Source organism: Acinonyx jubatus, chromosome D2, assembly GCF_027475565.1.
Source record: "Acinonyx jubatus isolate Ajub_Pintada_27869175 chromosome D2, VMU_Ajub_asm_v1.0, whole genome shotgun sequence".
NCBI lineage: Eukaryota > Metazoa > Chordata > Mammalia > Carnivora > Felidae > Acinonyx > Acinonyx jubatus.
Window position 1 is genome coordinate 30,466,296 of NC_069393.1, and position 26,934 is coordinate 30,493,229.

Genomic DNA, 26,934 nt, shown 5'->3' on the forward strand with positions numbered 1-26,934 from the left:
GCCTGGGCTCTGGCAGCTCCGTGTTTCCTGTTAGCACAAATAATCCTTGTTATGAAAACCTCCAGGGGTGAGTTCAGCTCAACGTCATTTCCATAGGCCACCCTGACTTTGGCCTGAGTGTGGACAGCTGTGGCTGGAGGAGGCTTCGGAGGCCTCTTGGTCCCCTCTTAATTCTCCAGACAAGGAAGCTGAAGCCCACGGAAGGGAAGAGACTCACCCAGGGTCAAAGGGCGACTGTCAGGGCCCCTGACTCCCAGTCCAGTGCTCCCCCACCATCCCACTCGGCCTCTTCTGAGTCAGTGGGAAAGGACTGAGTAAATGTCGACAGTGACTCAGGGTTGTAAGCCCTGTGCTGGCCAGTGATGCAGTAGCTGTGGCAACAGCTTTAGAGCCCAAAAGGGTGTTCCTACACCGTTGGTCTGGTGCTTGCCCTCTGGGGCCCGGGCTGGCAGTCCTCGGGCCCGGGTCCCACTGGGAGAGTAGGATGCTCAGCTTCTGCGTGTCCTTGGGTCCCCGAAAACTGGGAAGCCAACTAAGAAAAAACAAGTGTCAGCCTCCTGGTTAACAGGATTTGAAGGTCAAACAGAGCCTTCTGGTGTTTCTAGGCCCTAAATCACCATTGCCACTGTTTTCTCCATTTTCAAAATATTGGAGGGCAGTGGGCTGCTATGAGGCACACGTTACTTGTCAGAGAATATGAAACGCCCTGCAGTCTCCTTTTCTTCTGTTCTCTGTAACACGGGCTGAGGGGCCTGAAGCACAGTCCCCTTTTAGAGAACTGTTCGAAGGTGGGAGCATTTGGCAGGACGCGGTTGGTCTGGATGCAAACCCTGTTCCCCAAGGGTCGCCTGAAGCCCTTTGTCAGCCTTTGCTTTTAAGCCAACCAGATATTTCTACCTTTGATCTGTCTAGAAAATGCCCATACCCCCAATCACCTCCACCCCACAGCAGAGGTTCATTTCCGCCCCTTGGGGCTGGCAGGAGCCCACACTCTGAATTAGCTCCTCGAGCCCAAAGAGGCCTTGTGTTCTGTGGCCCGACAGGCTGCTGGCCTGGGAGCGCTGACTGCTTGATGCTTTGTTACCTCATAATTCACGGTCCGTAGATGGGGAGACTCTAGGTAAAACATGCTGTCCCCTAAGCCACGGCCACATTTTATGGGAGAACAGACCTCTCATTAAGGGCGATATGCCCAAGGGAGTTTATTAAGGAGGCTTGGCCCCAAGGATGCTTCTTTTAAGGGGTTTGTGGCTCAGTACTTGTCCTCCTGAAGCTCACATGTCAAAGAATAGACAAGAAAATCCCCTGGATGGGGACAGAGCGCTGCCAGGAGCCACTGAGGCCACAGGGGAGGGAGCGGCGATGGGGTGACATTTGAGCTGGGCGGGAGGGGCGTTCCTGGCAGAGCTCACAGCAGGGACAGAGGTATGGAGGCCCACGTGAACACGCGTGGTTCCAGGTACGGAGCAGGGCCCGTGTAACAGGGCTTGACGGGAAATACAAGTGCTGGGGTGGTCCAGACACTACCTATCTCGGGGGTGATGGTTGTGGCCTCCCTCACGGATCTCCCTGCCTCCACCCACGCCCCTGCCCATGACAGCAGCCAGAGCAGTCTTGTTAAGTCCAAGCGCTCCCGTGACACTCACCCGGGGAAAGCCAAGCAGGCCTGGACTGTGATCCCTCCTCCCCGTCCGCCTGTGACCTCCTCCACCCCTCTCGGGCTGTGCTCCCCTGACCGCCCTCCTTTGGAGCATTCCTCCCCAGAGACTGCCATCTCCCTCAGACTTTTTCTCAGATGTCACCTTCTGAGTAACCTCTTCCCTGACTCCACTACTTAAAAGTTCCAGATCCCATTTCTGTGCTCCGTGTAAACGTTCTCCCCCACCGCTGTTTCCACCTGGTATGCCTAGTTTTACTTATTGATTGCCTGTCTCCCCCCTCGATAGAACGTTAGCCCCAGGTGAGGAGGAATTTGGGGCTGTGTCCCCAGTGCCCAGAACAGGGCTGGCTCAGTCATTATCTCTGAATGAATGAATGAATGAATGAATGAATGAGTGAATGAGTGAATAGATGAATGGCACCGCAGACAGAGGTTTAGGAGAAACTGCAGAGATGTACGTGAATGTGTAAAGTGAGTCGGGAACCTGGTGAGTGGCCCTAGCGGCTGGGATGTGGGCGTTTGCGTTGCTAGTAACCGACAGGGCTTAGCAGAGACAAGGTTTGGTGACGTGTCCGAGTTCTAAGAAATCTGGAAGACGGGGCCATGGTGCCAAGGCTAGGTCAGGAGTAAGGACAGCCACGAGGCCCGGCAAATACGGATTCGTCGCCACCGTGCAGAGGAGGGCCGGAATGCCTGGAGGGCCTGAGTGGTCGGGAGCCTCTCGGGGGGGTTGGGGCTGGGCCCTGCACAGGAATCTGAGCGACGAACGAAGCCCGCTCCCCCTTCCGTCCTCCCATCCTCCTCCACCTTGCCTGGGAAACCGTCCCTGCTGCCACCGCAGCCTCCGTGTATCGCTGGCTGCAGTCCTGCTGTGTGTCAGACTCCGTGGTGAACATTTCACGTGCGTGATCTCGTGTAGGGAGAACATGGCTTAAAACCCAGTCAGCGCCCCTCTGGGCCGGGGCGATGTCGGATGGCTCAGAGGGGAGGTTGCGCCGGGACAAGTGACCCGGTGGGGGCTGGCCCCCAGCTGTGGGAGGGACTGGCCACGCTCCTTCCTGGAGCTGCCCCACTGTCCGCGGCTCTGCCTCTGAGCTGGAGGTTGGAGACTGCGGGGCCTCGGTGCAGGGAGCCGCCCCTCAGCCTGGGGCCTGGCGTCCACACTGCCCCCTGGCATGTGAAAGCCGCTTCCTGCCTCCTTGTCCTGAAGCCGCTGCCACTGCGGGGACTCAGGGCCAAGCGGGCAAGGTCGAGCTCCCAGCCCGAGCTTGGTGGGCCACATTGGTGATAGGAGGGGGTGCCTCAGAGCCACGTGGCTCCTGGGCGCAGGGAATGGAAAGGACGGGTGGCTGCTAGCCTGGCAAGGTCTGCCCTTAACTCTGGCTGGGCTCCAGGGCGGGGGTTTGCTGCAGATGGGGAGTCTCTGAGCACCTGCAGGCGTGCGTCCCTGCCCTGCCCCCGGGCCAGGATCTCTGCTGCTGGGGAGGGGGGGGTTGTCATAAAAGTGAACACCCTTCATTTAAAGAATATTTACCAAGCTTTTGAAGACCCGAGGAACTGCTCCCCACAGTGCCAGAGGACAATCAGCACTTTCATCGTGGTCATTGAGGCCCTGCTACTAATTGTTTTCACTGTCTGTGCTGTGGACTCCCCAGCTTGGGTGGCCGCGACATCATTGGCTTGCCACTGGCCACCCAGCAGATCACAGCCCCCTCCCCAGCCCCCCCCTCCCCCCCCCAGCTCAGGGCAATTTTGGGGAGTTATTCCTCATTCGAAGTGGAGCTGCCCCTCGAGGGAAGGAGGTGGTTGGGTCCTAAGACAGCACCTGTACACGAGGTGGGGACTGGCCTCGGTCAGGCTCAGCCCCGGGAAGTGCTCACGACACGCCCTTCCCAGCCCCGCCTGGTCCAGGGCACTTTCTCGTCCTCTCGTTCCCTCTCTGTCTTGCCCGTTTCCTGCATTATGACCGGCTGATTCTCGTCGAACAGCCCCAGCTGATGCCACTCTCTTTGTGAGACATGGATGAACCCTTAAACATTCCATTGTTGGGAAGCTTCCGGAGTTTGGATGAGTGGTTCCCAGGCCTGGCTGCACAGTAGAATCACTTGGGCAGCTCGGAGAGAATCCTGATGCCTGGGCCACATCCCCTGAGATTTGATCCGTTGGCCTGGGGTGTGGTCTCGGTGCCAGTAATTCTGCAAATCCCTCTGATGATTCTAACGGGCACCTAGCGGTGACACCCGCTGCTGTGGCCTCCTGGAAAAATCTATTGTGTGTCTGATGGAAAAGCTGGGGTCAGGTCGGGGATGCCAGGAGAGCCGGGCCAGAGAAGGAAGGAGGGGAAGGAAGGGGCTGGCCGCCCTGCTGTGGGCAGGACCTCGGTGGTGGGAGGGAGGCATTTGTGCTTCGTGACCTCAGTCCATCCTGCCGGTGACCCTTTGGTTTCAGATGTGGAAACTGAGGATGGGGAGGGCCTGGCTCCCAGGAGCAGCCTTTACACCACTTGCAGGGAATTTGGGTGACATAAAAGGGGGGGGCTTCATTGGGTTTGTCTCCTTTTTTAAAACTTTGTTTGAAAATAATTCTTTTTTTTTCTTAAATTTTTAATTTATATTTGAGAAAGAGAGAGAGACAGAGCATGAGTGGGGAAGAGGCAGAGACAGAGATGGAGACAGAATCCAAAGCAGGCTCCAGGCTCCGAGCCGTCAGCACAGAGCCCCCACACGGGGCTCGAACCCACAAACCGCGAGATCATGACCTGAGCCGAAGTCGGACGCTCAACCGGCTGAGCCACCCAGGTGCCCCTGTTTGAAAATAATTCTTATGGAATCATTACTTGCTCGTTGTACTAGGCAGACATTCTGTGCAGAATGGACTTTCCTTTTCAGATGGGGAATCCTAGAAAAGTTAGAAGACACCTACAGAGTTTAAAGAGAAGGAAATCGCAACAATTTTGCCACCCAGAGACCTGCTCCCTAGCAGCTGGGTGCGTTTCCACTAACCTTTGACAGGCCCTTTGTCGCCTTTAAAACTCCCCTAAACCAGGAAGGCCTCTCCTTGCTAAGGACTTTTCCCCTTAAGGGTGTTCAACCCATGGTATTTTTTCCCTCGGGCAGTTCCTTCTGTTTACGGCACCGATCTGAGCGGGTGAAAGCCAGGTCGTGGTGGCACCAGGAGTTAGAGGCTAACCATCCTGTGGTTCCAGAATGCTGCTCCCAGCACTGAACCCATGAGCCAGTGGGACTCCCAGGCACACGGGGAGTTGATTGTGATAATTCTGGCAGCAAGCGGGAGCATTCGCACAGTCCTTGCCACGAGCCTGGACCGTGCTAGGTGCTCTGTTTATATTTCTCAGAGCAACCCACAGGATCGATGCCGGTATAATCCTGAGGCAAAGGGATGTCAGGTAACTTGTCCCAGATGACACGGTTTGGGAGGGCAGCGCCAGGGATCCTGGCTGTCAGGTCTCTGCATTTACCCGCCTCACCGACCACGTTGCTTCTTCCCCGAAAGGATTCTTGCTGCAGGGGAACTAGGCCCAGCAAGCCTTTCACCCAGCACCTTCCAGGGTGTGGGGCCTGCAGAGGCCATGGCCCTGGGAAAGGGGGGCCCAGCGGTCGCCCCGGATAACAGCCTCCAGCTGGTGGAGGATGTCCGCCTCCTGGTGTTTCTTCCGAGACTTTGGCCCGTTCAGGGAATTCTGAGGCTGCCCACGTGGGGCACGCAGGGCCGGGCGCACCAGTTGACGACAAGCCTGACGGTTGTCCGCTCCGTCCTTCAGGGGCTCCTTCCTCCTGCCTATCCCCAAGGCTGCAGCTCGGGGAGAATCGGCTTTCAGACTTGCCCTGGCTGGGGCCCCGGCCTTGGCCGTGCAGCCTGCGGCAGAGCTCCTGCGGCTCAGGGCTTCCACATCAGGTTTGGATTACTCGGAATCTCGGCGTCCATGGGCTTTTATCCCAGCCGTGCTGACTCACGCTTCCGTGGTCACGGGCAGCCTGTGCAGCTCGTGCGCGCGTTGTCGTCTGAGTGCCTGTGTGCCGTCTCCACGCAGACGTGTCTGCTGTCTGCCCGCGCGTGTGCGGGTGTCAGCCCCAGGGGCACGCGTCGTCCCTTCGCGGGGCCCCTTGGGGCCCGTGGGTCCCCGTTTGCACCCTTGTGTCATTTCTCCTCTCCCTGAATGTGTCGTGTTTTTTAAACAGCTTTATTGAGATACAGTTTATGTACCATGCGGTTCACCTAATTTATTATAATTTTTGTTAATTTGACAGAGAGAGAGAGAGAGAGAGAGAGAGAGCGCGAGCATGAGCCGGGGAGGGGGCAGAGAGAGAGAGAGAATCATAAGCGGGCTCTGTGCCAAGTGTGGACACACACCGAGCTCGGCACACGGCCTGACGTGGGGCTTGATCCCATGACTCTGGGATCGTGACCTGCTGAAATCAAGAGTCAGGATGCTCAACCGACTGAGCCACCTGGTGCCCCTCACCTAATTTAAAGTGTACAACTTAAGGGTGCCTGGGTGGCTCAGTTGGTTAAGCATCCAACTTCGGCTCAGGTCATGGTCTCGAGGTTCGTGAGTCGGAGCCCCACATCGGGCTCTGTGCTGATAGCTGAGCCTAGAGCCTGCTTCAGATTCTGTGTCTCCCTCTCTCTCTGCCCCTCTCCTGCTCACGCTCTCTCTCTGAAATAAACATTTAAAAAAATTTTTTTTTTTTAAAAATGTATAGCTCAGTGAATGTTCATGATATGGATAGAGTTGGGTAATTATCATTCAATTTGAGTTTTCAAATTTTCACCATCTCAAAAAGAAGCCCCGTGTCCTTTTTTGTCATCACCACCCCCCATCCATTACCCCAGCCCTTGGCAACCACTAATCTTTCTGTCCCTATGGCTTTCCCTATTCTGGACATTTTGTTTGGATGGAATTGTAGAATATGTGGCCTTTGGTGCCTGGCTTCTTTCACTCGGCATTATGTTTTCAAGATTCGTCCGTGTTCCAGCATGGACTAGTACTTCCTCTTTTTTTGTTTGTGGATGCATTTATCTGTTGATGGGCATTGGGACCGGTCCTCCTTTCTGGCTACCGTGAGCAGGGCCGCAGTGAACATTCACGGACAAGTTTTTATGTGGACATATGTTGTCATTTCTCTTGGGTGTATACCAAGGAGTGGAATTGCGGGGTCATATGGTAACTGTGTAGTGTTTTGTGGAACCGTAGACTGTTTCCAAAGTGGCTGCATCACTTCACAGGCCCAGTCGGCCCAGTCGTGCGCAGTGCGGAGGGAAGCAGGGACTCTGGCACTGGCTGGCCGGGGCCCGGGAGGGAGTTTCACAGAGGGGAAGGTCCCTGAGCGCATCTGTGTGCCAACCAGAATGGCGCAGGAGAGGGTGGGCACGGTGATACTGGGAAGAGGGGCACCCACTGCGGGAGCTGCATTCTGCAGAGGTAAGAGGGAGGCGAGCAGGAGGTGAGGAAGGGCACAGGGTGCCCGCAGGGTGGGAGTTCATAGGGTGGTGGCAGGGTAGGGGAGAGCCCGCCCGACAGTGCCTGTTTTCTCCTTGAGAACAGGAGACCAGGAGGTGGGAAGTGTTCGAAGTCTAAGCCATCAGTGTAGCGGGGAGCCACAGCAGAATCCCCAGCCGGCATCAAGCTCATGGGAGAGCTGTGGCCGTTGATCTCAAGTGAGACCAGTGGGCACCACGTGCGTCAGTGTGCAGACAGGGAGAGGGTGGCTGGTTGGGTTGAACCAGGGCAGAGGCTCTTCTGAGACGGTGAGAAGGAGGGAAAGGCAGGGAGAGAGCTGTGGGCGTTCACAGAGTTATTACCGTGTCCAGGGTGGTAAGAAGGGAAGTGAGGGCTTGGTCGGGGGGTATCGGCTGTGATGAAGCAGTGGGGCCATGCCCTGGAGGTCGTGATGAGCTCGGTGAGAGGGGACCCAGTGGATCGTTGGGCTGTCATCTTGAAAGAAGTCCTCCTGGGGGTGGTGGGAGGGAGGCAGCCACCTGCAGTTGGGGTTTCTGAGCTCTAGCTGGTGCCGTGGTCTGGGGAGGGAGCATGGCCGGGCACAGAAGCAGGTTGCTGGGTGGGGGGTGAGCCTGAGGGAAGCCATTCCGGACTCTCTTGCTGCTCCCAGTTGTGTGTATCACCCCAGCCTCCACTTGCTGGGCCTTCTTTCATTTCCTACAGTGGAACAGTTTCAAGCTGTATTTGCTGGAAGCCTAGGACCTGAGACAGCACAGCTGGCAGTAAAAAAACCTTGGTAATGGAATTTCCAGAACGAGTTTGGGCCCGAGAACGTGCTCTCCTTGGGAGGTGGTGGGCTGGTTGGTTGGAGGCCTGCTCTGTTTCTTGCTCCTGTGGGAAGGCCCCACATAGGCTGACCTTGGAAGGAGAAGAAAGAGGGGACCTGGCATACCTCTCACCCGGCTTCGTCGGGGCTCTCATCTTGAAATAAGCCCTCCTGGGCATTCTGTGAAGGTTGGCAAATCTGAGGGCACAGCCAGGAGGCTCTGGATGACTAGGAAAGGCTCTTCCTTGTGAGGAAAGGCTCCCCTTTCCTAGAGGGAGGGCCTGCGGCTGGCCTCCTGGAGTTCCCCCACTTACCCGTGCCTGGACCTCAGGCTGGGTCCTTGCTCCTGACCTGACGTTGACGGGAGAGCTTCTCAATATAAGCCTGGAGCTCGGCACCTCCAAGGACACATATTTCAGTCCTTGGGGGTCACTTCCCGTGGCCCCCAAGATGTATTGGTTTATTGTACCGTCACCTCCCAGTTTACGTGCAAGTACATGCGATTTTAGAATAAACATGTTTATATATACACACGTACATACGCATACTCATTCTAAAATAACGCGGCTTCCGTTATCTGCTGAAATATTTGGGACTTCATCCCGATGATAGACGGTTACTAATGAGCAACTGAACTTGCTCAATTATGACCTAAGGCAGGATACAAGGATACGCCAACACCTACCTCCCCCATCACCACGTGACCCGTCTCCTTCAGGAGCCCTGGACTTCCCCTCTGGACCTGGGGCTTCCCCTGAAAGGAAGCAGGCCTAAAAAATCTGGGATAGCATGGCCTGGAGGCCTCTGGATGAAGATACGGCAGAAGGCATTGCCTTTGCCCCTAAAATGACGTCACCAGCCATCCTGGAAACGTCCAACAGGTCCCCCTCCGCCACTCACCTCCCAGGAGAGGCCCCTCAGTAGCAGCTGTAGTAAAGGAGTCCAGAGCCTGGCTGATGGCGGCCAGGCCTGTGCACTGGAGAGTTTCCATTTGGCGAGAATCGCCTGAGGGCCTGCATAGAATGTGGCTCAGTTGGACATAATCAACTGTTTGTGTTGCATGAAGAACCTTTCTAATATATATTTCTGCCAACTTACTGTTTTGAAGAGAAGGAGCTATGGGTGAAATGGCAATGTATTTTTGTCTTCCAGCAACATATGTTTTCCTCTTTTCTTGATTTCTTCTACAGAAATTTGATTTGATTGTAGTTCTTTAAAATTAGCCACCACTTTTCAGAAATACAAACATCTCATAAATTGAGAGACAGGAGTAATTTGGCAAGGGGGCAGAGAGCCAGAAAGTTCCCGTTGCCAATTTGTCTGCCCCAAGCGGTGCCTGGTTTCCCGGCCAAGGCAGAGCTGAAGACAGCCCGCCAAACCTCTCATGGTGTGGATGGGGAAACCGAGGGCCACGGGGGAGGGACCTGCCCAGCCCACTTCCTGATCTGGTGGCTGAGCCTGCCCGCCCATCGCTCTCCAGGAGGAGGCTCTCAGAGACCCACGGGGCGCCCCATCCGGGGCAAGAACTCTCTGTCAGGGCCAGAAACGATGCACAAAACGGAGCAGGAGCGTAGCTGCAAGTGCTGTCTTTGACCCCTGGGGTTTGGTGGGACCCATAGTCACAGAGGGATTTGAAACGTATTTCCCAGGTTGTTATATCACAGGTCTTTGTCCTTACCAGTTAGCCAGGATGGGCAGGTAGGGGTTTGGTAACTCTTGCCTGGGGAGAGGACTGTGCGCATGGGGCTGGACCAGACCCAGGAATCCTGGGGCTTCCACTTCTGACAGAGCAGGGCTGAGGGTGTGATGGGGATGGTGTGTGGGGTGAGAATCCTTTCAGGCTGGGAGTCGCCTGGGGGATGGTGGGGTGCGTTCCCTTTAGGGCCGTGTGCGGAAGTTTCTCCTCTGTTCTCACATCCACGTGCGAGGTGGCCTGGCTTCCGGGAAGCCCTCTGTCCAGAGGTAGGATGTGAACATCCTGCTTGCTCTGTAAGCTCAGACTAGATGGGAAGCCCAGGGACGTATGGATGGGAGTATGGGAGGGAAGTTTCCTTGCTGAGTGGCCCCCGGCGGGGGGGGGGCAGAGGTGGGGCCCTGGGATGGCCTAAGGTAACAGAGCCTCCTGGTTAAGAGCCACACGGAGCTGGGCTCTTATTCTAGTTCTGTCGCTTACTTGCTGGGTGACTGGGCAAGTTTCTTAACCATTCTGAGCCTGTTTCCTCATCCATGAAATGGGTCTAATATTCGCATCTGCCTTACAAGGTTGTTGTAAAGGTGAAATATGTCAATATAAGTGGCTGTTATATAAGATACTGTTGTTAATCCCAGGGAGAATAAGACTTTGCAAAGGGTGGAATGTAGGGAAGTGTGTTTCAGCTCACTAAACGTCACCACTGTCCCTGCACAGAACAGGTTGTGTCTTGAGGGAGAGAGCTCTCTGTTGCTAGAGGCATCCAAGCAAAAGTTAAGAGCCCCCTGACTAGGGATGTTGTCGAGGGATTGAAGCCTCAGACTGGGTCAGGCCTGGTGATCTTGAAAGGTCTGTGCGGTCCATCATTGTGGGCAGGAGGGGCGAATTGGATGGTAGTGCCTCGCAGCCCAGCCCTGTGCCGTGCAGATCATTCCGGAGCCTGCATCCCTCGTGTGAGGCACTGAGATCTGGGGGCCACACAGGGCAGGGGATGCCAGATTTCGAGGGGCTGCAGTAGCTTTGGCAGGAGAGGATTAGTGGCTGCTGACTCGTGCTCAGGAGATCTTCGAGGAGATGCCCCAAGAAGTCATCTCGGAACAGGGGGAGGTGGGAAAGCTGGTGGAGTTTAGTTGCATAGAAGCATGGCTGCTCCTGCTCAAGTGGAGAACGTCTGATAGATTTATAAAAATAGTTCCTTCGTTCACCACCTTGTGTTCACAGCTGCCTTCCCGGGGTCTGGAGCAGTGCTGGTATGTAGAAGGCACTCAATAGATACGTGTGGAATGAGTGAAGGAATTCATTAAGGATTGCCTACTATTTTCCAGGCACTGTAGTAGGTGGGCTGGTCTGACTGCTCTATAGAGCTGACCCCAGGGTGTGGGCTGGGGGGGGCTGCACACGTGTTTCATTGGCCCCTGTGATTATTGCCTTCATCTAATAACACATTTGTGGGGCTTGGCCAAGGTTGCATTTTTAATGTTTTTGTTTCTCAGGCCAACAGCTGATTATTTTTACAGGACTATTTTGACGCAGGCAAAAAAAAAAAAAAAAAAAAAAAAAAAGAAAAATTAGATTAAAAACAGAGCGTTTATTCCTGTGCCCTATCCTGGCTCGTTTATGGTCAGCAGACATGAACTGCGTCCCTGGTGGACGTGCCCACGTGCTTTAAAGCTGACATAATAGCACGCTGTGTGGGAGTGGGAACAGGCACCCATGTGCAGGATCATTAACCTTTACAGGTAGGAATCTCCCCGCCTTGTCGGGGCGGGGGGGGGGGGGGGGGGTGTTAAAGGCCAATCTGTGTGATGGCGCTTTGGGGTGGAATTCTGTGCCCGAGGCAGTGTGTGTGCGCGTATGTATCGCAATGCCTTTCCTGCCTCCCCCTACCCCCTTTAAGGTCTGGAGGCCTTTGGTGAAATGAAACGTTAGGTGGAACCCCAGGAGCGCCCCACAACACAGTACAAGCGGATCCGCTTTGCCCGAAATGGACCTGGGCCCCCTTGCTCGGCGTCCGACCACCCGCCCGCGCACTTCCCTGCTGGAATCCCAGGGCTCCCCGAGGCCCTCGAGGAAGGGTCCGCACCCGTGTAGTCGTACACGTTCGCGGTCACAGATGCTCGCCTGTCCCGGGCTGTGTACTCACGCCTCTTCTCTCTCCCCCCTCTCTGCTCCCGCTTGCTGCGTTGCCCGGCTCAGGCGGGCCTCATCCGCACCGATAGCACCGACTACTTCATAGAGCCCCTGGAGTGGGGGCAGCAGGAGAAGGAGGCCAGCGGGAGGACACACGTGGTGTACCGCCGGGAAGTCGGCCAGCAGGAGTGGGCGGAGCCTGGAGGGGACCTTCACAATGAAGGTAGGCACTGGGCGGGTCCCTGAGCTCCGCCTCCGCCACGTCCCGCGCGGTCAAGTCCGGGCCTCAGCCTTCTCCTCCGCGAGGTGGGACTGGACCGTGTATACCAGCCGAGAAATCCCAGTGGGGCTTAGGGACCATTACAGCTGGCGGGTGAGCTACTCGAGCCCCCCTGAACTGTGGCCCTAGGGACTCCGGAGGTCTCTGAGGGGCTCCACATTGCTTTGGAAGGCTGTCTTCCCTGCCCAGCAGAAGGTGCAATGGTTGCAGTTAGCTCTTCCCCCTAAAAATTCACTCAGCCCGTGGGAGCCACAGGAAGTGGCTTAGGAAGCCACTTAGGGCTTAAGGAAGCTTAAGGAAGTTCTTAGGGCGTTTGTAGGGAGACTTCCAGGTATCAGGGCACCAGAGGTAGGTTTGTGTCCCAGAGCCCATTTTTATTTTTATTTTATTTATTTTTTCTTTTTTGAGAGAGAGAGAGGGAGAGAGAGAGGGCGCGTGCGTGAGCAGGGGAGGGGCAGAGAGAGAGGGAGAGAGAGAACCCCAAGCAGGCTCCATGCTGTCAGTGTGGCGTCCTATGTGTGGATCAGTCTCACGACCGTGAGATCATGGCCTGAGCCGAAGTCAAGAGTCGGATGCTCGACTGACTGAGCCACCCAGGTGCCCCCAGGAGACCATTTTTTCTCCAAATGTTTATTTTTGAGAGAGCAGGGGAGGGGCAGAGAGAGAGGGAGACACAGAATCCAAAGCAGGCTCCAGGCTCCGAGCCGTCAGCACAGAACCCGATGTGGGGCTCGAACCCATGAACCATGAGATAATGACCCGAGCTGAAGTCAGTCACCCAACCAACTGAACCACCACCCATGGACCCCCCCCAACAGAGCATTTTTAAATCCTGCCTCCAACACTGTCTGCTGTGAGACCCTAACCAATTGACTAAAATCTCTGAACCTATTTTTCTAATCTGTAGAGTAGGGATGGTTATTATTGATCTCTTAAGATTGGGCGTATTAGCGATAGTGGGTATAAAAATTCCATCATGGAGCTTGGCACGCAGCAGGTGTTTGGTGAACGATTGTTCTTACTACAGTATTGTTCTTAGGGTAGCCAGTGACACGTTAGGGTGAGAGCCCCTGAGAGCAGGGGTGTCCTGGCACCCTGGCTGTCGGGACAGGAGCCCGCATACCACCAGTACTCGGGGCCCATGCTTGCGTGAATGAACCAGTGGATGCTACGCGTGCTAGTCTTGGGCCCATGGCCAGCTTCATTGTCCAACTTAGCTTTGTCCCAAAGCCCCCTTTGGCCAGGAGGACGTGAGAAGGCTTTGGGTGGAATCTGGCTGTGAGTGGACCAACACCCTCCTGCCAGGGCCCCGGTGGGGTTGGGCGTAGCGTGAAGGAATGCGTGGAAACCAGTTGTCCCCACATACACTACCTCCTTTGAAGTACCAGCTGCTCTCCCGGTGCCCCTCTTGAGAGAAGCCACGGCACCAGAGGCTGAGCTGAGTGGTGGAGGGCTCTGCAGGCCTGGGGTGGGGGCACGGGGGGGGGGGGGCAGGGACTTGGTGGAGTCTCGGCGGGGGGGGGGCTGGGGTGAATCTCAAGGGCAGAGTGGGACGGCACCGTGCCTTCTACTGTAGCTGGGAAGAAGGACAAGTCTCACGGGGCTCCACTTTATCTGAGGCCAGCTCTGAATCAAAAAGCATAAATCTCCCCTTTTGGGGAGACCCTGGAGAAGTACTGCTCCATGGCCATGGGCCTGGAACCAGCCACACTGCCTGCCGCCACGGTCAGTGGCAGGGAAACTCAAACCGCTACGCTCACAGAGTTGGCGTTCAGGCCCAGGAAGGCTGCCGGGGCTTGCGTCATCAGGCTTCTCAGCTGAACGTCGTGGGCCCATGGGTGACGCCATGCCTCAGGCCCATGCGTGTCTTTCCTTAGAAAGACAGGTGGCAATGGAGGGCGTTTTGGAAACCTGGGACGCTCACTCACTGTTCTTTCAAGACCAGCGGTGGGTCTGAGCCCGGTGAGTAGGTTAGCATTTCTAGGTGTGTCTGTCGCCGTTTATCATTCGTGGTCAGGACAGAAGGTTGCACTTCAGGGGTGGGTATACTTCTTGGCACAGAGCAATGCCTCAGAGGCCTAGGCCAGCCGGTCGGAACCTGCTTAGCTGCCAGCAAGTGGGCTTTTGAGAAGTCTGCCTCAGGCCAAGCACCTTCCTCCACCTCTGTCTGCCTCCATGCTGCCCAAGTGTCAGCCCAGCTCAGGTGTCCCCTCTCCTGGACCCTCGAGCCCCCTGGATTTCTCCCAGGACTTCTTCTTGTCCCAAATAGGCTGGGGGGTTGGGGGGAGGCAGTTCCTGGAGGACAGATACCGAGTCTTTGTTCCTTCACATGAGCTCTGCTACTCCCCAGGATATGTCTGGCATTCCTCAAGGGAGGAGAGGAGGTGTCAGAAGACCCATCAGATTGGTTTTCGAGCTGAGCTGTGGCCTGTGGAAGGGCTTCAGGCACCTGGGCTCCACTGGAGAAGTATCTGACATTTGCCAATGAACTTGGGGGCACACTTAACTTCAGAGTCTGGAGGTAGAAATTCCCTTGGCTGGATCTCCAGGTCTAGCTGGTCCCCACCGAACCCCTCAGAGACTCCCCCATGGACACTGCCTGGGCCTCAGGGGCTGTGTCCTGGATGCTGCTGTGCTCCTAATGCTGCCCTTTCCCTCCTCAACCCATGGTCCCGCTCTCAATAACCCCTTACCACCCTACAGGTCCTGCCCGAGGAGGGAACAGTCTGCCTCGGGGCCATGTGCATCTGTGGCCAGAGTTCCAGCTCTGTGGCAAGGGAGGGGGGGGCAGGCATCAGACAGCAGGGCGGCCCATCCTTTCAGGGGAAGCCTGCCAGGCTGGGGCTTGGGGCTAGTGCTGCTGCTTTTGTTTTGTTTTGTTTTTATTTTAATTTTTTTTAAACGTTTATTCATTTTTTGAGAGACAGCGCGAGTGGGGGAGTTGCGGAGAGAGAGACACAAAATCCAAAGCAGGCTCCAGGCTCTGAGCTGTCAGCACAGAGCCTGATGTGGGGCTTGAACCCACAAACCATGAGATCATGACCTGATCCGAAGTCGGACGCTCAACCGACTGAACCACCCAGGCGCCCCAGCGTTTGTTTGTTTTTTTTTTAAGTTTATTTTTATTTACTTTGAGAGAGAGACAGGGAGTGAGTGGGGGAGGGGAAGACAGAGAGGGAGACAGAATCCCAAGCCAGCTCTGTGATATCAGCGTGAACATGGGGTTCGAACTCACAAACTACGAGATCATGACCTGAGCCAAAGTCAAGAATCAGATGCTAACCGACTGAGCCACCCAGGTGCCCCCTCTTTTTTTGTTGTTTTAACTTGAGATAAAAGCCATCATTTATATCATTTTCAAGTATACATTTCAGTGGATTTTTACTATGGTTACAGTGTTGTGCACCCATCACCACTATCTGATTCCAGAACGTTTCTGTCGCTCCCATAGAAAGCCCTGTGGCCCATTGATTAGCAGTCACTCCCCTTTCCCCCCTCTCCAATCCCCTGGCGACCGCCAGCCTACCTTCTGCCTCTATGGATGTGCCTCAGGACGGCTCACGTAAACGGCATCACGCAGGCCTTCTGGGACTGGCTTCTCTCGCCCCGCATGTGAGGTTCAGCCGCGTGTGGCTCGTGGCATTACTTCACCCCTTCTGGTGGCAGGGTGGTCTTCCACTGCACGAATACACCACATTGTGTTTATCCCTTCGCCTCTGGGTCGGCGTGGGTCGTTTCCGGTTTTCGGTTAGTACGATAACGCCGCTGTGACCGTTCACGGACGAGTTGTTGTGTGGATGTATGTTTTCAGTTCCCTTGGGTATGTAACTGAGAGTGGAGTTGCTGGGTCCTGTGGAAACGCCGTATTTGTCTTTTGGGGAACTGCCAAACTGCTTTGCAAGAGCGGCTGCACCATTTCACATTCTCGTGGGGCGTCTTGGGTGGGCTTCTGGAAAAACCCCCCGGGGGCCTGCCGCCCCCACCCTCCCCTCTTGGAAGGTTACCTGTTTCTGGCCTGAGAGACAGAAGAGGGTGTGGGGGGCACCTCTCCAGGGCCTATGGTTGACGTCAGTAGGCCCTGCCCAGTGCTCCTCACTGTTTTTGCTGGGAGGGAAATCCGGGCGGGCCCTGATAGGGCGTGATCACGTGAGGGTGGGAGCCCTGGGTTTCCATTCTGGGCTTCTGCCGTTAACTTTCTGTGTGACCTGGGATGAGTCAGGTGACCTCCCTGAGCCTCCCTTTGACAGGCCTGTGGCTGGGAGAGCCGTGAGGGGTCACGTCCACCTTTCACTTGCAGCCTGTCAACCTGTGGGCACTGCTCACATGTTGGGAGTGGCCGCTATTTAGTCTCCCTGCTCCGTGGAGAGAGCGCTTGCTCCTTCTCCTCCCCTCCTGGGGGGTCTCCTTCCCCTGTCCCAGGCATTTGCCTCTGGGCTCTGTACTCACCATTGGGCTCAGGCACCAGGCCGCCGGGAGTGCTTGTGTCAGGCCTAGTGAGGGCAACAGCGGCCCGAGCCCGGCTCCCCAGGCTGTGCATCACTCGGAGGGCTGGCCGCGCGTTTCTGGTTTCTCCACTCAGCCAGTGCGCACACGCTTTTCCAGCCCTTCAGTCTAGTGCTTTCCTTCCTTTGCACTTGAGAGCCCCGAACCAAAGGGAAGAGAAAAAGAAACCATAGCAGGGTCCCGTGGTTCCCTGTTGCCCTGTCCTCAGATTTCAGTTCCTGAAGTATCCATATCGATAGAGGCTTAGAGGCAGATCTTGGGTCTCTGCCAAGGTACCTGTTGAGTCGTCCCCAAGGGTCACGCATATTGTGGATGGTTTCACCCCACACTTGCTCACAGTGGGTTTTGCTAATACAATTCCCACTGCTGGGGACCCTCTGTTCCCCGTGTTCCAACAGGTTGTCTCCCGCTCCCCGTCTGGCCCAGCTTAGGTGTCCCCTCCTCCATAAGCCTCTGTCAACCCCCCAGTCCTGGTTTGGGTCTTGGTGTGGAAGCCTTCCCTAGTCAGTCCTCCTGTAGGCCTTGAAGTCACTGTAGTGTTACCATCTGGTTCTTTCTCTGTCACCCAGGGGAGGCAGTGGGTTCAAGGGCGGGGCTCCCACCTTTCCCACTCACCTACCATCCACCCACCAAGTAAGTATGAGGCCCCTCCTGCAGTCATTCCCCTTGATACATGCTGGGGACGTATGGGTGGGCATTTTCCTATCCTTAGTTCCTGTCCCACTCTCTGGAGGATTCTCACATAACTGGATATTCTCAGAAATTAATGGTCTGGGGCACCTGGGTGGCTCAGTTGGTTAAGCATCCAACTCTTGGTTTTGGCTGAGGTCATGATCTCATGGTTCGTGGGTTTGAGCCGCACTGACAGGGAGGAGCCTGCTTGGGATTCTCCCTCTCCCCCACTGCACCACTCACTCTCTCTCTCTCAAAAGAAAAGAAAAGAAAAGAAAAGAAGAGAAAAGTTAATGGTACAAGTGTCAGAACTTCAGGGTAGAATGGAGGGGAATCATGAAATGTTAAGGCTTTGGAGTCTTCTCAAGAGACCCCAGCCTCTTATCTGACTTTCTTAGTGTGGGGGAGGAAAAAGAATTTTCCCTTTACCCTTCTAGGTTCTGGCTGAGGCACCCTGTAATAAAAGACAGATTAACAAAGATAAAGCAATCAGAAGTTTAATTACATGGATACCTTCTGTGTACGTGGGAGAGACTCAGGAAAATCGAGTAACTCCCCCAAATGGTCCAAGCCACCACCTAACATCAGCTAAAGACAAAAGAAAACGTTGGTGGGTGGGAAGGAGCAGTGAGTTGATGGGAGGTTACCAGGAAAACACAGCAAACAGGGGCAAGGTTGTTATGTGGATTTAAGTCATTTCCCTCTCGTTTGATAAAGAGTTTCCAGAGATTTAGAGTCATCCTTCTTCCTGGTGCAGGGTGGGAGACCCCCTTACGAATGGAGATTTCCCTTAAAGGGTCACTTCTCAATTTCCAGAGCTTTTCCCGTGTCTGCTGTTTCTTAAGAATAATCAGCCTGAAATAATCCTCACACCACAGAGACGTGTTTTGGGGTGGCAAATTCTGCTCCCCTTCATTGGCTTTTCCCACCGTGTCCTCATGAACCCTCAACTCCACCGCCCCAACACATGTTGCTGCAGTTTATTCAGACTGTGGTGCAAATGACTGATAACGACGTAAGGTGCTACCTTTCTAAGTAGCAGCACCGATGGTGACGCTTCAAAGCCTGGTGTCTTGATTCAGACAGACCTGGACAAGCTACTCTGGACCTCAGTTTGTTTGCCTGTATATTGGGGGCAGTAACCTGAGAGTTGTAAGAATTGGATTGGATTGGATTAGACTGGAGGTCAGCAAACTAAGGCCCACCATGGGAAATTATTTTTTTTTTAAGTTTATTTATTTTGAGAGAGAGACAGAGAGAGACAGAGAGAGAGAGAGAGAGAGAGAGAGAGGGAATGCACACAGGTACGTGTGGGGGAGGGTCAGAGAGAGAAGGGGACAGAGAATCTCAGGCAGGCTCCCCACTGTCAGCACAGAGTCCTGCCTGGGGCTTGGACTCACAAACCCTGAGATCATGGCCTGAGCCGAAATCAAGAGTTGGATGCTTAACCGACTGAGCCACCCAGCACCGGAAATTAAGTTTTACTGGGACAGAGACACACTGGTCTGCTTTGATATTATCTGTGGCTACTGTTATGCCAAACTGAATAGCTGACTGAGACTGTAGGACCCATAAAGCGTAAAATATTCACTATCTGGTCCTTTATAGGAAAAGTATGACAACGCTTAGATTATATAAGTTCATAGCTCCTAGTTAAATGCATCTTTTGCTTTTTGCCGGAAGGCAAAGCAGTGGTGGTGAAATTTTGGGGGGCTGGCGATGATGGAGAGAGGGACTTGAGGGGACATATCCAGGGGTTCCTAAAATGCCCTGCATGGGCTACAGTAACACCAGGATTATTTTCCTTTACTGAGAAGTTCCCACCTACTGCCCTGTTTGATTTAAAAAATTTTTTTAATGTTTACTTATTTTTGAGAGACGGAGAGAGAGACAGAGCACGAGCAGGGGAGGGGTGGAGAGAGAGGGAGACGCAGAACCCGAAGCAGGCTCCAGGCTCTGAGCTGTCCGCACAGAGCCTGATGCAGGGCTCCAACTCACGAACCTCGAGATCATGACCCGGGCCAAAGTCGGACACTTAACCGACTGGGTCACCCAGACGCCCCCCAACGTTTGATTTTTACAGCAACCTTCTGGGTGAGAGATCAAGGAGGGCTCATCCTGTGTCACGGGAGGAGTGAAGGGGCAGGGCTGGGTCACGTGGGGAAGATAGGGCTGAGTGGGACCTGGGACCTAGGCCTGCGAGTCCAGGCGAGGTCCCCCTTCTCCGTGTTCCTCGCCTCAAAGCCTCAGCCGTGGCCTAGCTCCTGGAAAAGGGCTTGTGCCTCCGAGGTGGCAGGTGTGGGAGGAACCCTCACGCTGAGTCGGCTTCTTACAGAGTCAGGAAGAGGGCACACGTGACGGGGCACAGCGGGCTGGCGGGCGGCCTCCGGACGACAGCTTCTCCTGCGGCTCTGACCTCTGTCTCTCTTCCCATCCCGGTTGGCAGCCTTTGGCCCGGGCGACCTCCCCAGCCTGCTGGGCCTGGTGGGCAACCAGCTGGGCGACGGGGAGAGGAAGCGGCGGCATGCCAAGGCGGGCAGCTACAGCATCGAGGTGCTGCTCGCGGTGGATGACTCCGTGGTGCGCTTCCACGGCAAGGAGCACGTGCAGAACTACGTCCTCACCCTCATGAACATCGTGAGTGTCCTCACGTCCCAAAACGGGGCGGGGGGGGGGGTGGGGGGTGGCCACCAGTGTTGCTCAGAACACGCTTTCTCTCGGGCCTGGTGTTGTCTGATGGATGCACTGCTCGCTCCCTAGCCCAGCAGTGACCCAAGCCTGAGCTGGCCTGACACCTGCCCCGGGCTGAGGGGCCCGTAGGCCATCGGCGCCGGCCCCTGGCAACCCGGAGCCTGGGGCCAGTGGGTTCAGGGCTGGGACACATTCAGAGCCCGAGGCAGGCGTGGCCAGGGGCTTTGCTTGCCCAGGAGTCGAGGGGCCTTCCCTGGGACTCCCCTTCTGGAGAAAATGCCCGATCCCAGGCCGGGAAGATTGGCTAAGGAGCCTTCAATCTGCTGGTGGGGGGGCCAGATCCCAGGTCCCGAAGGGGGCCTTTGTTTGATGCACAGGGAACAGAAAGGTGGTTGTGCAGATTGACGTCTTCACCTGCCTCGGTAAGAGTTTCCGGAGACTGAATCATCCCCCGCTTTTGGTACAGCTACGAAACACCCTCACAGGCGGACATTTCCCTCATACATGTAAATGTCTCCCACGAAAGGGTAACTTCCACTGGGGTTCTCGGAGCTTCTCATATGCCTGCAGTTTCTTAAAATTAACCTGCTTATGGGGCGCCTGGGTGGCTCAGTGGGTTAAGCGTCCGACTTCAGCTCAGGTCATGATCTCGCGGTCCGTGGGTTCGAGCCCCGCGTCAGGCTCTGTGCTGATGTGTCAGAGTTTGGAGCCTGTTTCAGATTCTGTGTCTCCCTCTTTCTCTGACCCTCCCCTGTTCATGCTCTCTCTCTCTCTCTCTGTCTCAAAAATAAATAAATGTTAAAAAAAATTAAAAAAAAAATAAGCTGCCTATGGGGCTCCTGGGTGGCTCAGTCGGTTAAGCGGCCGACTCTTGCTTTCGGCTCAGGTCGTGATCTCACGGGTTCATGAGTTTCAAGCCCCACATTGGGCTCTGTGCTCACAGCTCGGAGCCTGCTTGGATCCTCTGTCTCCCACTCTCTGCCCCTCCCCCACGCACACTTGCTCTCTCTCAAAAATAGATACATGTTCAAAAAAATAATCGGTATGCCAAAGAGGCATCTCTTGGGGCGCCCACACCGGCCCGCCTTCATTGTTCTTGGAGCTGTACTGTCTGTGTGTGTGTAGAAGTGGTCCTTCGTCTAAGCCTCTGAAGGGGTGGGTTGGGGTCTTGTCTTATACTTTTTTTGAGCCCCAGCTGCACACAGCACAGTCCCGGACCCCTAACGGGTGATGGGTATGTGTGGAGTGGGTGAGTGGGTCGTTGGAAGAAGCAGGGGACAGAAAGGTAGCAGGTTTGTGTCCATAATACAGGTGTAAAGAAAAGGGGGGTGGGGCTAGAAGTCAGATCCAATTACACTGAGCCCCAGGGAGGGGGGGACTGAGCCCCCGGCCTCCTCTTTGTTGGGATATGAATTCTTCTGTCCCTTAAGGAGCCTGACGTGTGGGACTCTTAAGAGCAAAGGCTACCACGTTGGGCTGTTTGTGAGGCAGGGCAGGTGATTATGAATATGGACACACCCACCTCCCTGGAGCCCTTGACCACCCACCCAGACTCTATAGATGGTTAGCCCAACCTGAGGCCACACAGCCTAGTACTGATCCCATCAGTGGGAAAGCAGGGTTGGCCCCTGGAGCCAGCAGGTGGGGGCAGGGGAACCCTTAGGAAGCCCTCAGGTGCTGGGAGCCTGGGTCTTGGGTCCAGAGCGGGGGCTGAAGACCCCAGGAGTGTGAGCCTGTGAACCAGACCCCATTCACAGCCCCAGAGTCCTTCCGTTTGCTAAAGGATACTTTTCAGGAAAAGGTCAAATCCTGACGCTCATACAGAAATAAAAGCGGGCAAGTGTGAAAGATTTTAGTTTACTCGCTCATCAGGGAGGGAACCAGGCAAGTGTTAACCACCCTTTCAGAAGAGAACCCTTCTGAAAGAAGGACCATTCTGAAAGAATGGAAACATTTACGATCAGGGATTTTGAAATGAATGTGCAAACAGAACGAAATTGGCTTTTTCACAGGGTAGAAGAGATTCGTGCATCTATAGACACTTTGCATCGTTATCAAGTATCCGGTTCTCAGTTGTAACGTAGCTTCTGTGGAATCAGATTCAGATAAGGCGAAAAGTGTCTTTTGGACACATAGTTTCAAGCAAGGTACACGTTATAATTATTCTCCGGGCTTGAGGCCTGGCCAGGGTCCCAGGTAGAAAGCCCTTCCCGGGGATGGCAGGGAGTCTGGTGGCCCGTCCGACTTACGGGCTGCGTCTTTGTTCCTGAAGCTAGAAGGCTAGCAACCTCACTGGGGACACACCCCTGGATTCTGGCTGTGTGAGCGTCCTAAGCGACTAAGTGGTGGGGCCTCCCCCACCTCCCCCAAGAGCTGGCCTCGCCACTGCCTCTCCCTTTCTAGATTCTGGCCTGGGAATAGGGGTGAGGAGAGAAGGCCTGGGCGGGAGTGGTGGAGGGTTGGGAGTCTGGGGAAGACCAGAGGCTCTCTTTCATGGTCTGTGGCCTCCCGTCTGGGTGCCTCCAGTGAGCATTCTGTTGCTTTCTTTCTCCTTAAATGTGCGTTGGTTGGACTAAAGTGTGAGCAGGTCAGCAGGATCTGGAGGGGTGGGACAGGCTTCCCGGAGCCCTGCTTCCCAGCTGGCCTCACTCTCCAGTGTTGATGGTCGTGCGTTCATTGGTTCACAGCCAGGTGCATCCCCCATGCTGGGCATTGGGCATGATGGGAGTGGATGTTAGTCCAGTAGGGTGCTCTCTCTCTCTTTCTCTCTCTCTCTCTCTCTCTCTCTCTCTCACCTCCCTATTTGTCCTCTTGGTGATATAAGCCAATAGGAGCCAGGCTTTCTCTCCATGGCAGGAAACAGGCCCATTGGGCCACCCCAGGCCCCACACTTCCTGCTCCCAGGACACAAAGGCAAAGGAATCCCCCCGATGTTTCTAGGGAAGGCTGGCCTGGGTCAATCAGGTGGCTGTCCTTGACTAATTGCTATGACTGGAGGGTTGGCTTGGGTCCCCAGGTGGAGCCCAACACCTTGCATGGGGGTGAGGTAGAACAGAATCTCTTCCTAGATAGTGGGGAAGCCAAGCATGCAGACAAAAAATGGCTTCTATAGTGGAGGGCTCAGAGGAGTAGAATATGGGGTCCCTGCCCTCAGAGCCTTTACCTTGCTGTGTGTCCCCAGACAACTGCAAATAACATCCCCTTGTAAGTCATTACCGTCATTGAGCAAGCACTGGGAGCCAGACTCCTTGTAAATGTGACTTCATTTACTCCAGTCTCCCGACTACCCCGTGAGAGGTCTGGCTATCCTGTCTCCATCTGTTCAAGCCACAGGCCTGGGGTCTGAGGCCTGCTCTGTCACTTTGGAGCCAACCCTCTTCACATGGCCTCTGCATAGAGGTCTGAAGCCTCATGCCTGGTAGTGCTGTCTCTGGCTGGTGACCCAGATGTCAGGGAGGAAAGACAACTTTCCCTCTATCCTCTTAGGTTCAGTTCCAGGGGCTTGCAATTTAAACCAATGAAAGATCATCATGTGCAATACGTGTATTTGTGGGGATGCTTAGTGATGAGTCGCTCAAAGGGGTGATTTGAATTTGTAACTTATATACCTAAGGGGAAAGAGAGTTGGCAAAAGGCTTGTACGGTTAGGACAAATAGGCTTATTTAGGAAAGACAAGTAGGTTTTTAGGAGAACAAATGGGAAATAATGTTTGCGGTTACACTTGTTTATACTTTCTGTCCTTTTTTATGGTGATGAAGTTGCCCAGGAGAGGAGGGGGAAAGTTAGAAAGTGATGGGGAGGGTCTACAGGAGCTTGTTCCCCAAGAAGAATTTGGGGGCTTGATGAACCATACAAGGTGGATGGTTCGCCATAGGGGGATCTTCTGGGAGGTTGCGTTCTGATGTCGCAGGTGCGGAGGGCAGCCAGCGAGAGCTCTGGCCCACGTTGGTGAGTGGATGGGTGGCCAACCACCTCTCCTCCTGGGGGACCAGCAGCTCATCCTGTCCATTGTGTGGGAACTTTATTTGGCTGGGATGCTTGAAGCTCAAAGCACTAATTTCCTGAGGGATTTCACGCAGCCAGTATAAAGGGTGTCCCTTTGCTGTCCCCTTAAAGTGCCTGCCGGCCTGTGACCATTTCTGATCCTGATTTGCGGGGCCGGGGCTGGCCTAGCAGGATCAGGGAGAGATCCGATTCCCGGGATGTATGGTCCTATTGTGCTAACCCTGGAGGAGGGGGAGAAGCCGTTAGTGAAACCCTCAGAACCATCTGATGGGGCCTGCTTACTGGCAGCTCTCAGGGTATCCTGCCTCTCAGTTTTCCTTTGCATTAACCTGGGGATGTGCTATAAATATTTATGCAACTGCACATGGTGGCAAGGACTCCCCCCCCTTCCCTCCCTCACATGCTCGTGGGCCCTTGAGGGACTTTATTTGCCCGTGCCTCAGTTTACCCATCTGCACCAGGTCACTCTCCTTAAAGCGTCTTCAAGCCTCAGGATTAGGGAACCATTTGAGAGCTTTGAAACATAAGGAGCAGTTTTGTTCAGCATTTGGTGAGTGCCTAGTGTGACAGACCTTATTCTAGAAGCTTTGGTCTGGCGGCCAAAACAAGCCTCAGACCACGGAGTAGTTTGGGAACCGTTGAGGCCAGTGCTGAAGGAGCTTAGAGGAGGCAGCCATCCCTGTGGACTGGAGGGAGAGGCTTGAGGTTTGGAGCTGAACCAGCCTGGGGGGAAAGGGTTTGGTGAGGTGGATCATCGTCGTATGGCGGGATTGTAGACGTAGGAATGAGGGGGCAGCCAGGCCTGTGGAGACCTCTCAGGAGTTTAGCTGTGGCGGGAAGGTCCCTCGGGCGACAGCATGGGCTCTGGCATGGAGAGGAGGGGTGAAGAACATTGCCTGATGGTGGCACTGGCTTGGATTTGGGGGGAGGAGAAGACGGAGCCTGAGCCTCCTCGAGCCTTCTCGAATATCACAGTATCGTTCCAGCACCTACCACATGTCCGGCACGGGGCTGAGGACTTCACAGACAGGCTCTGTGAATCCTCACAGTGGCCTTACGCCAGTGACATTCCTTTGACCGCTGTGGCTCTGAGAAGCCAAGCGACTTGGCTCGGGATAGTAAGTGGCAGAGTTAGGATTCGAACCCAGATCTGTCTGATTCCAAAATTCATGCGCCCCTCCCCCTCCCACTGTGGTAGAACCAGGGGCGAAACAGCTCTGAGGAGGAGGGAGAAGGAAGATCGTAGCCTCCACCCCCCGGCCTCTTCCCGAAATGGGTCTCCGTAGTTGAGCCAGGATCCTGAAGCTTCACCCCCGGGCCTGCTTCCTGCTCTCGGCTCCTGGCTGTGGCCAGGCTTGCCAGCCAGGGGCATGGAGAGAATCAGGCACTGTCACCGAATCTCTGCGGTGAGGACTCTCTGGGACAGGGGGATGCAGGCATCCTCAGAGGGCCCAGAGCCAGAGCAGAGAGAGGGCAAGGAGACAGGCCCCTTTATCGGTCCTCACTGAGCCGTTCCGCAGCCGGATGCCTCTTTCTTGGCAGTCCTAGGCTCCCTGCCCACCCTGCTCTCACCCCATCTGGCCAGGCTGACGCCACAAAGGTGTTGGGCGTGGTTGCCATAGAGATGTTGGCCGGTGCCTCTGAGAGGGTCCTACCCACTCTGACCTGCTTCCGGGCCCCTTCCTGAAGCCTCTCCGATGCTCTGCTGGAAGAGCTTGGTGCCCCTTCGAGGCCCAGGAGGTTTGGGTACAGATGACTGTCAGACCAGGGCCTTGGTGGCCTCAGCCTGGGAGGGTGGCGGCATTCTCTTGGCACATAACTGTGTTAAATATTCATCATAAAGGCCAGTTTGGAACGCCACAAACACTGCTTTCGTGCTGACAGAGAGTGTTGCTTTGCCAGACGTTTTCCGTTCGGGCATATGTGAGCCTCCGAGCAGCTCATCCTCCCTGCTCGTTGGAAGGACACAAATCCTCCTCCTCCCTCTCTTTTTAGGCCTTTCTCTTGTCTTGTCTCACCCTAAAATGCTTTCCACTGCTTTTTAGGGCAATCTGAGACCCCCCACAACCAGGAGCAGAATCTACTTACTTTGAGGTAGTGGTTCTTAATAGGCAAGTTTGCTTCCCAGGGGGCACTGGGGAAGGTTTGGAGATATTTTTGGTTTATCGCAGCCGGAGGGGATGGGATGCTACTGGCTGTCTTGAAGGAGGAGCCGGGGATGCTGCTAAACATCCTCCAGTGCACAGGACTCCCCACAGCCAAGGTGGCCCTTGTGGCAGGGAGTCCTGCCCTGAGGTATTAGCTCCAGTCGCCATATTGCTTTTTGAAAGCAAGCCCCCTTGGGCAGAGAACAATGCTTAACACAGAGGCGTGAATACTGGGATTCCTGGCAGGAGAGACACAATAACAATGAGGACAAATACCCTTCCTGGTAATGAGAGATTTATGGTCGACAGAGCACTTTCATACCAGGCATCTCGGTCGCCATATTGGAGGTCACGTTCCTGAAATCCCGTATTCCTGGGCTGACCTAATGGACCTCTCGTCGGCTCCCCAAGTGGGAAGTAGAAGTTCTGAACCAAGAGAGGCCACTGATCGAGCACATATGTGTTCCAAGCCCTGTTCCAAATGCTTGACATTTGCCTCACCTTCTGTCCTCAGGCCTCTCTGCAAGGTTTATCAGTTCACACTCAGATGGGAGAGTCGGGCTCAGCGAGGTGAGGTCACGGCAGTTGGGGTCTTTCTGGGCCTCCACAGTGCCTCTCTTTCCACTCAGACAGGCCGACCTGGGGCATAAAGGCGGCTGCATTATGGAGACAGGTTGTGGGGGATAAATGCTGGGGACTCGTGAGCCACGCCCTGGCCCGGACTCAGTGTCCCAACCTGGGGGAAGCCGAGGCCCAGCTCTGGCTACTGCATAGGCCAGCCGGGGGGGTGGGCAGGGATCCTGGGCTGCAGGTCGCACAGTGTTACTGGGGTACACCCCCAGAGAGTGCACACATGCACAGATGGAGT

General features: G+C 55.0%; 1 protein-coding gene across 6 annotated transcripts in view; it reads left to right on the plus strand.

Moving 5' to 3' along the window:
• Positions 1-26,934, plus strand: part of ADAMTS14 (ADAM metallopeptidase with thrombospondin type 1 motif 14) — an 82,301-nt gene that overhangs the window by 11,658 nt on the left and 43,709 nt on the right. For all 6 annotated transcript variants that reach the window (XR_008292039.1, XM_053207067.1, XM_053207068.1 and 3 more), the window contains 2 exons: positions 11,834-11,990; positions 19,669-19,859. Coding sequence is in view for 5 of the 6 variants with exons in the window: in XM_053207067.1 (XP_053063042.1) it covers positions 11,834-11,990; positions 19,669-19,859 (348 nt within the window). In the remaining variant the exon portion in view is untranslated. The remainder of the gene's footprint in view (positions 1-11,833; positions 11,991-19,668; positions 19,860-26,934) is intronic.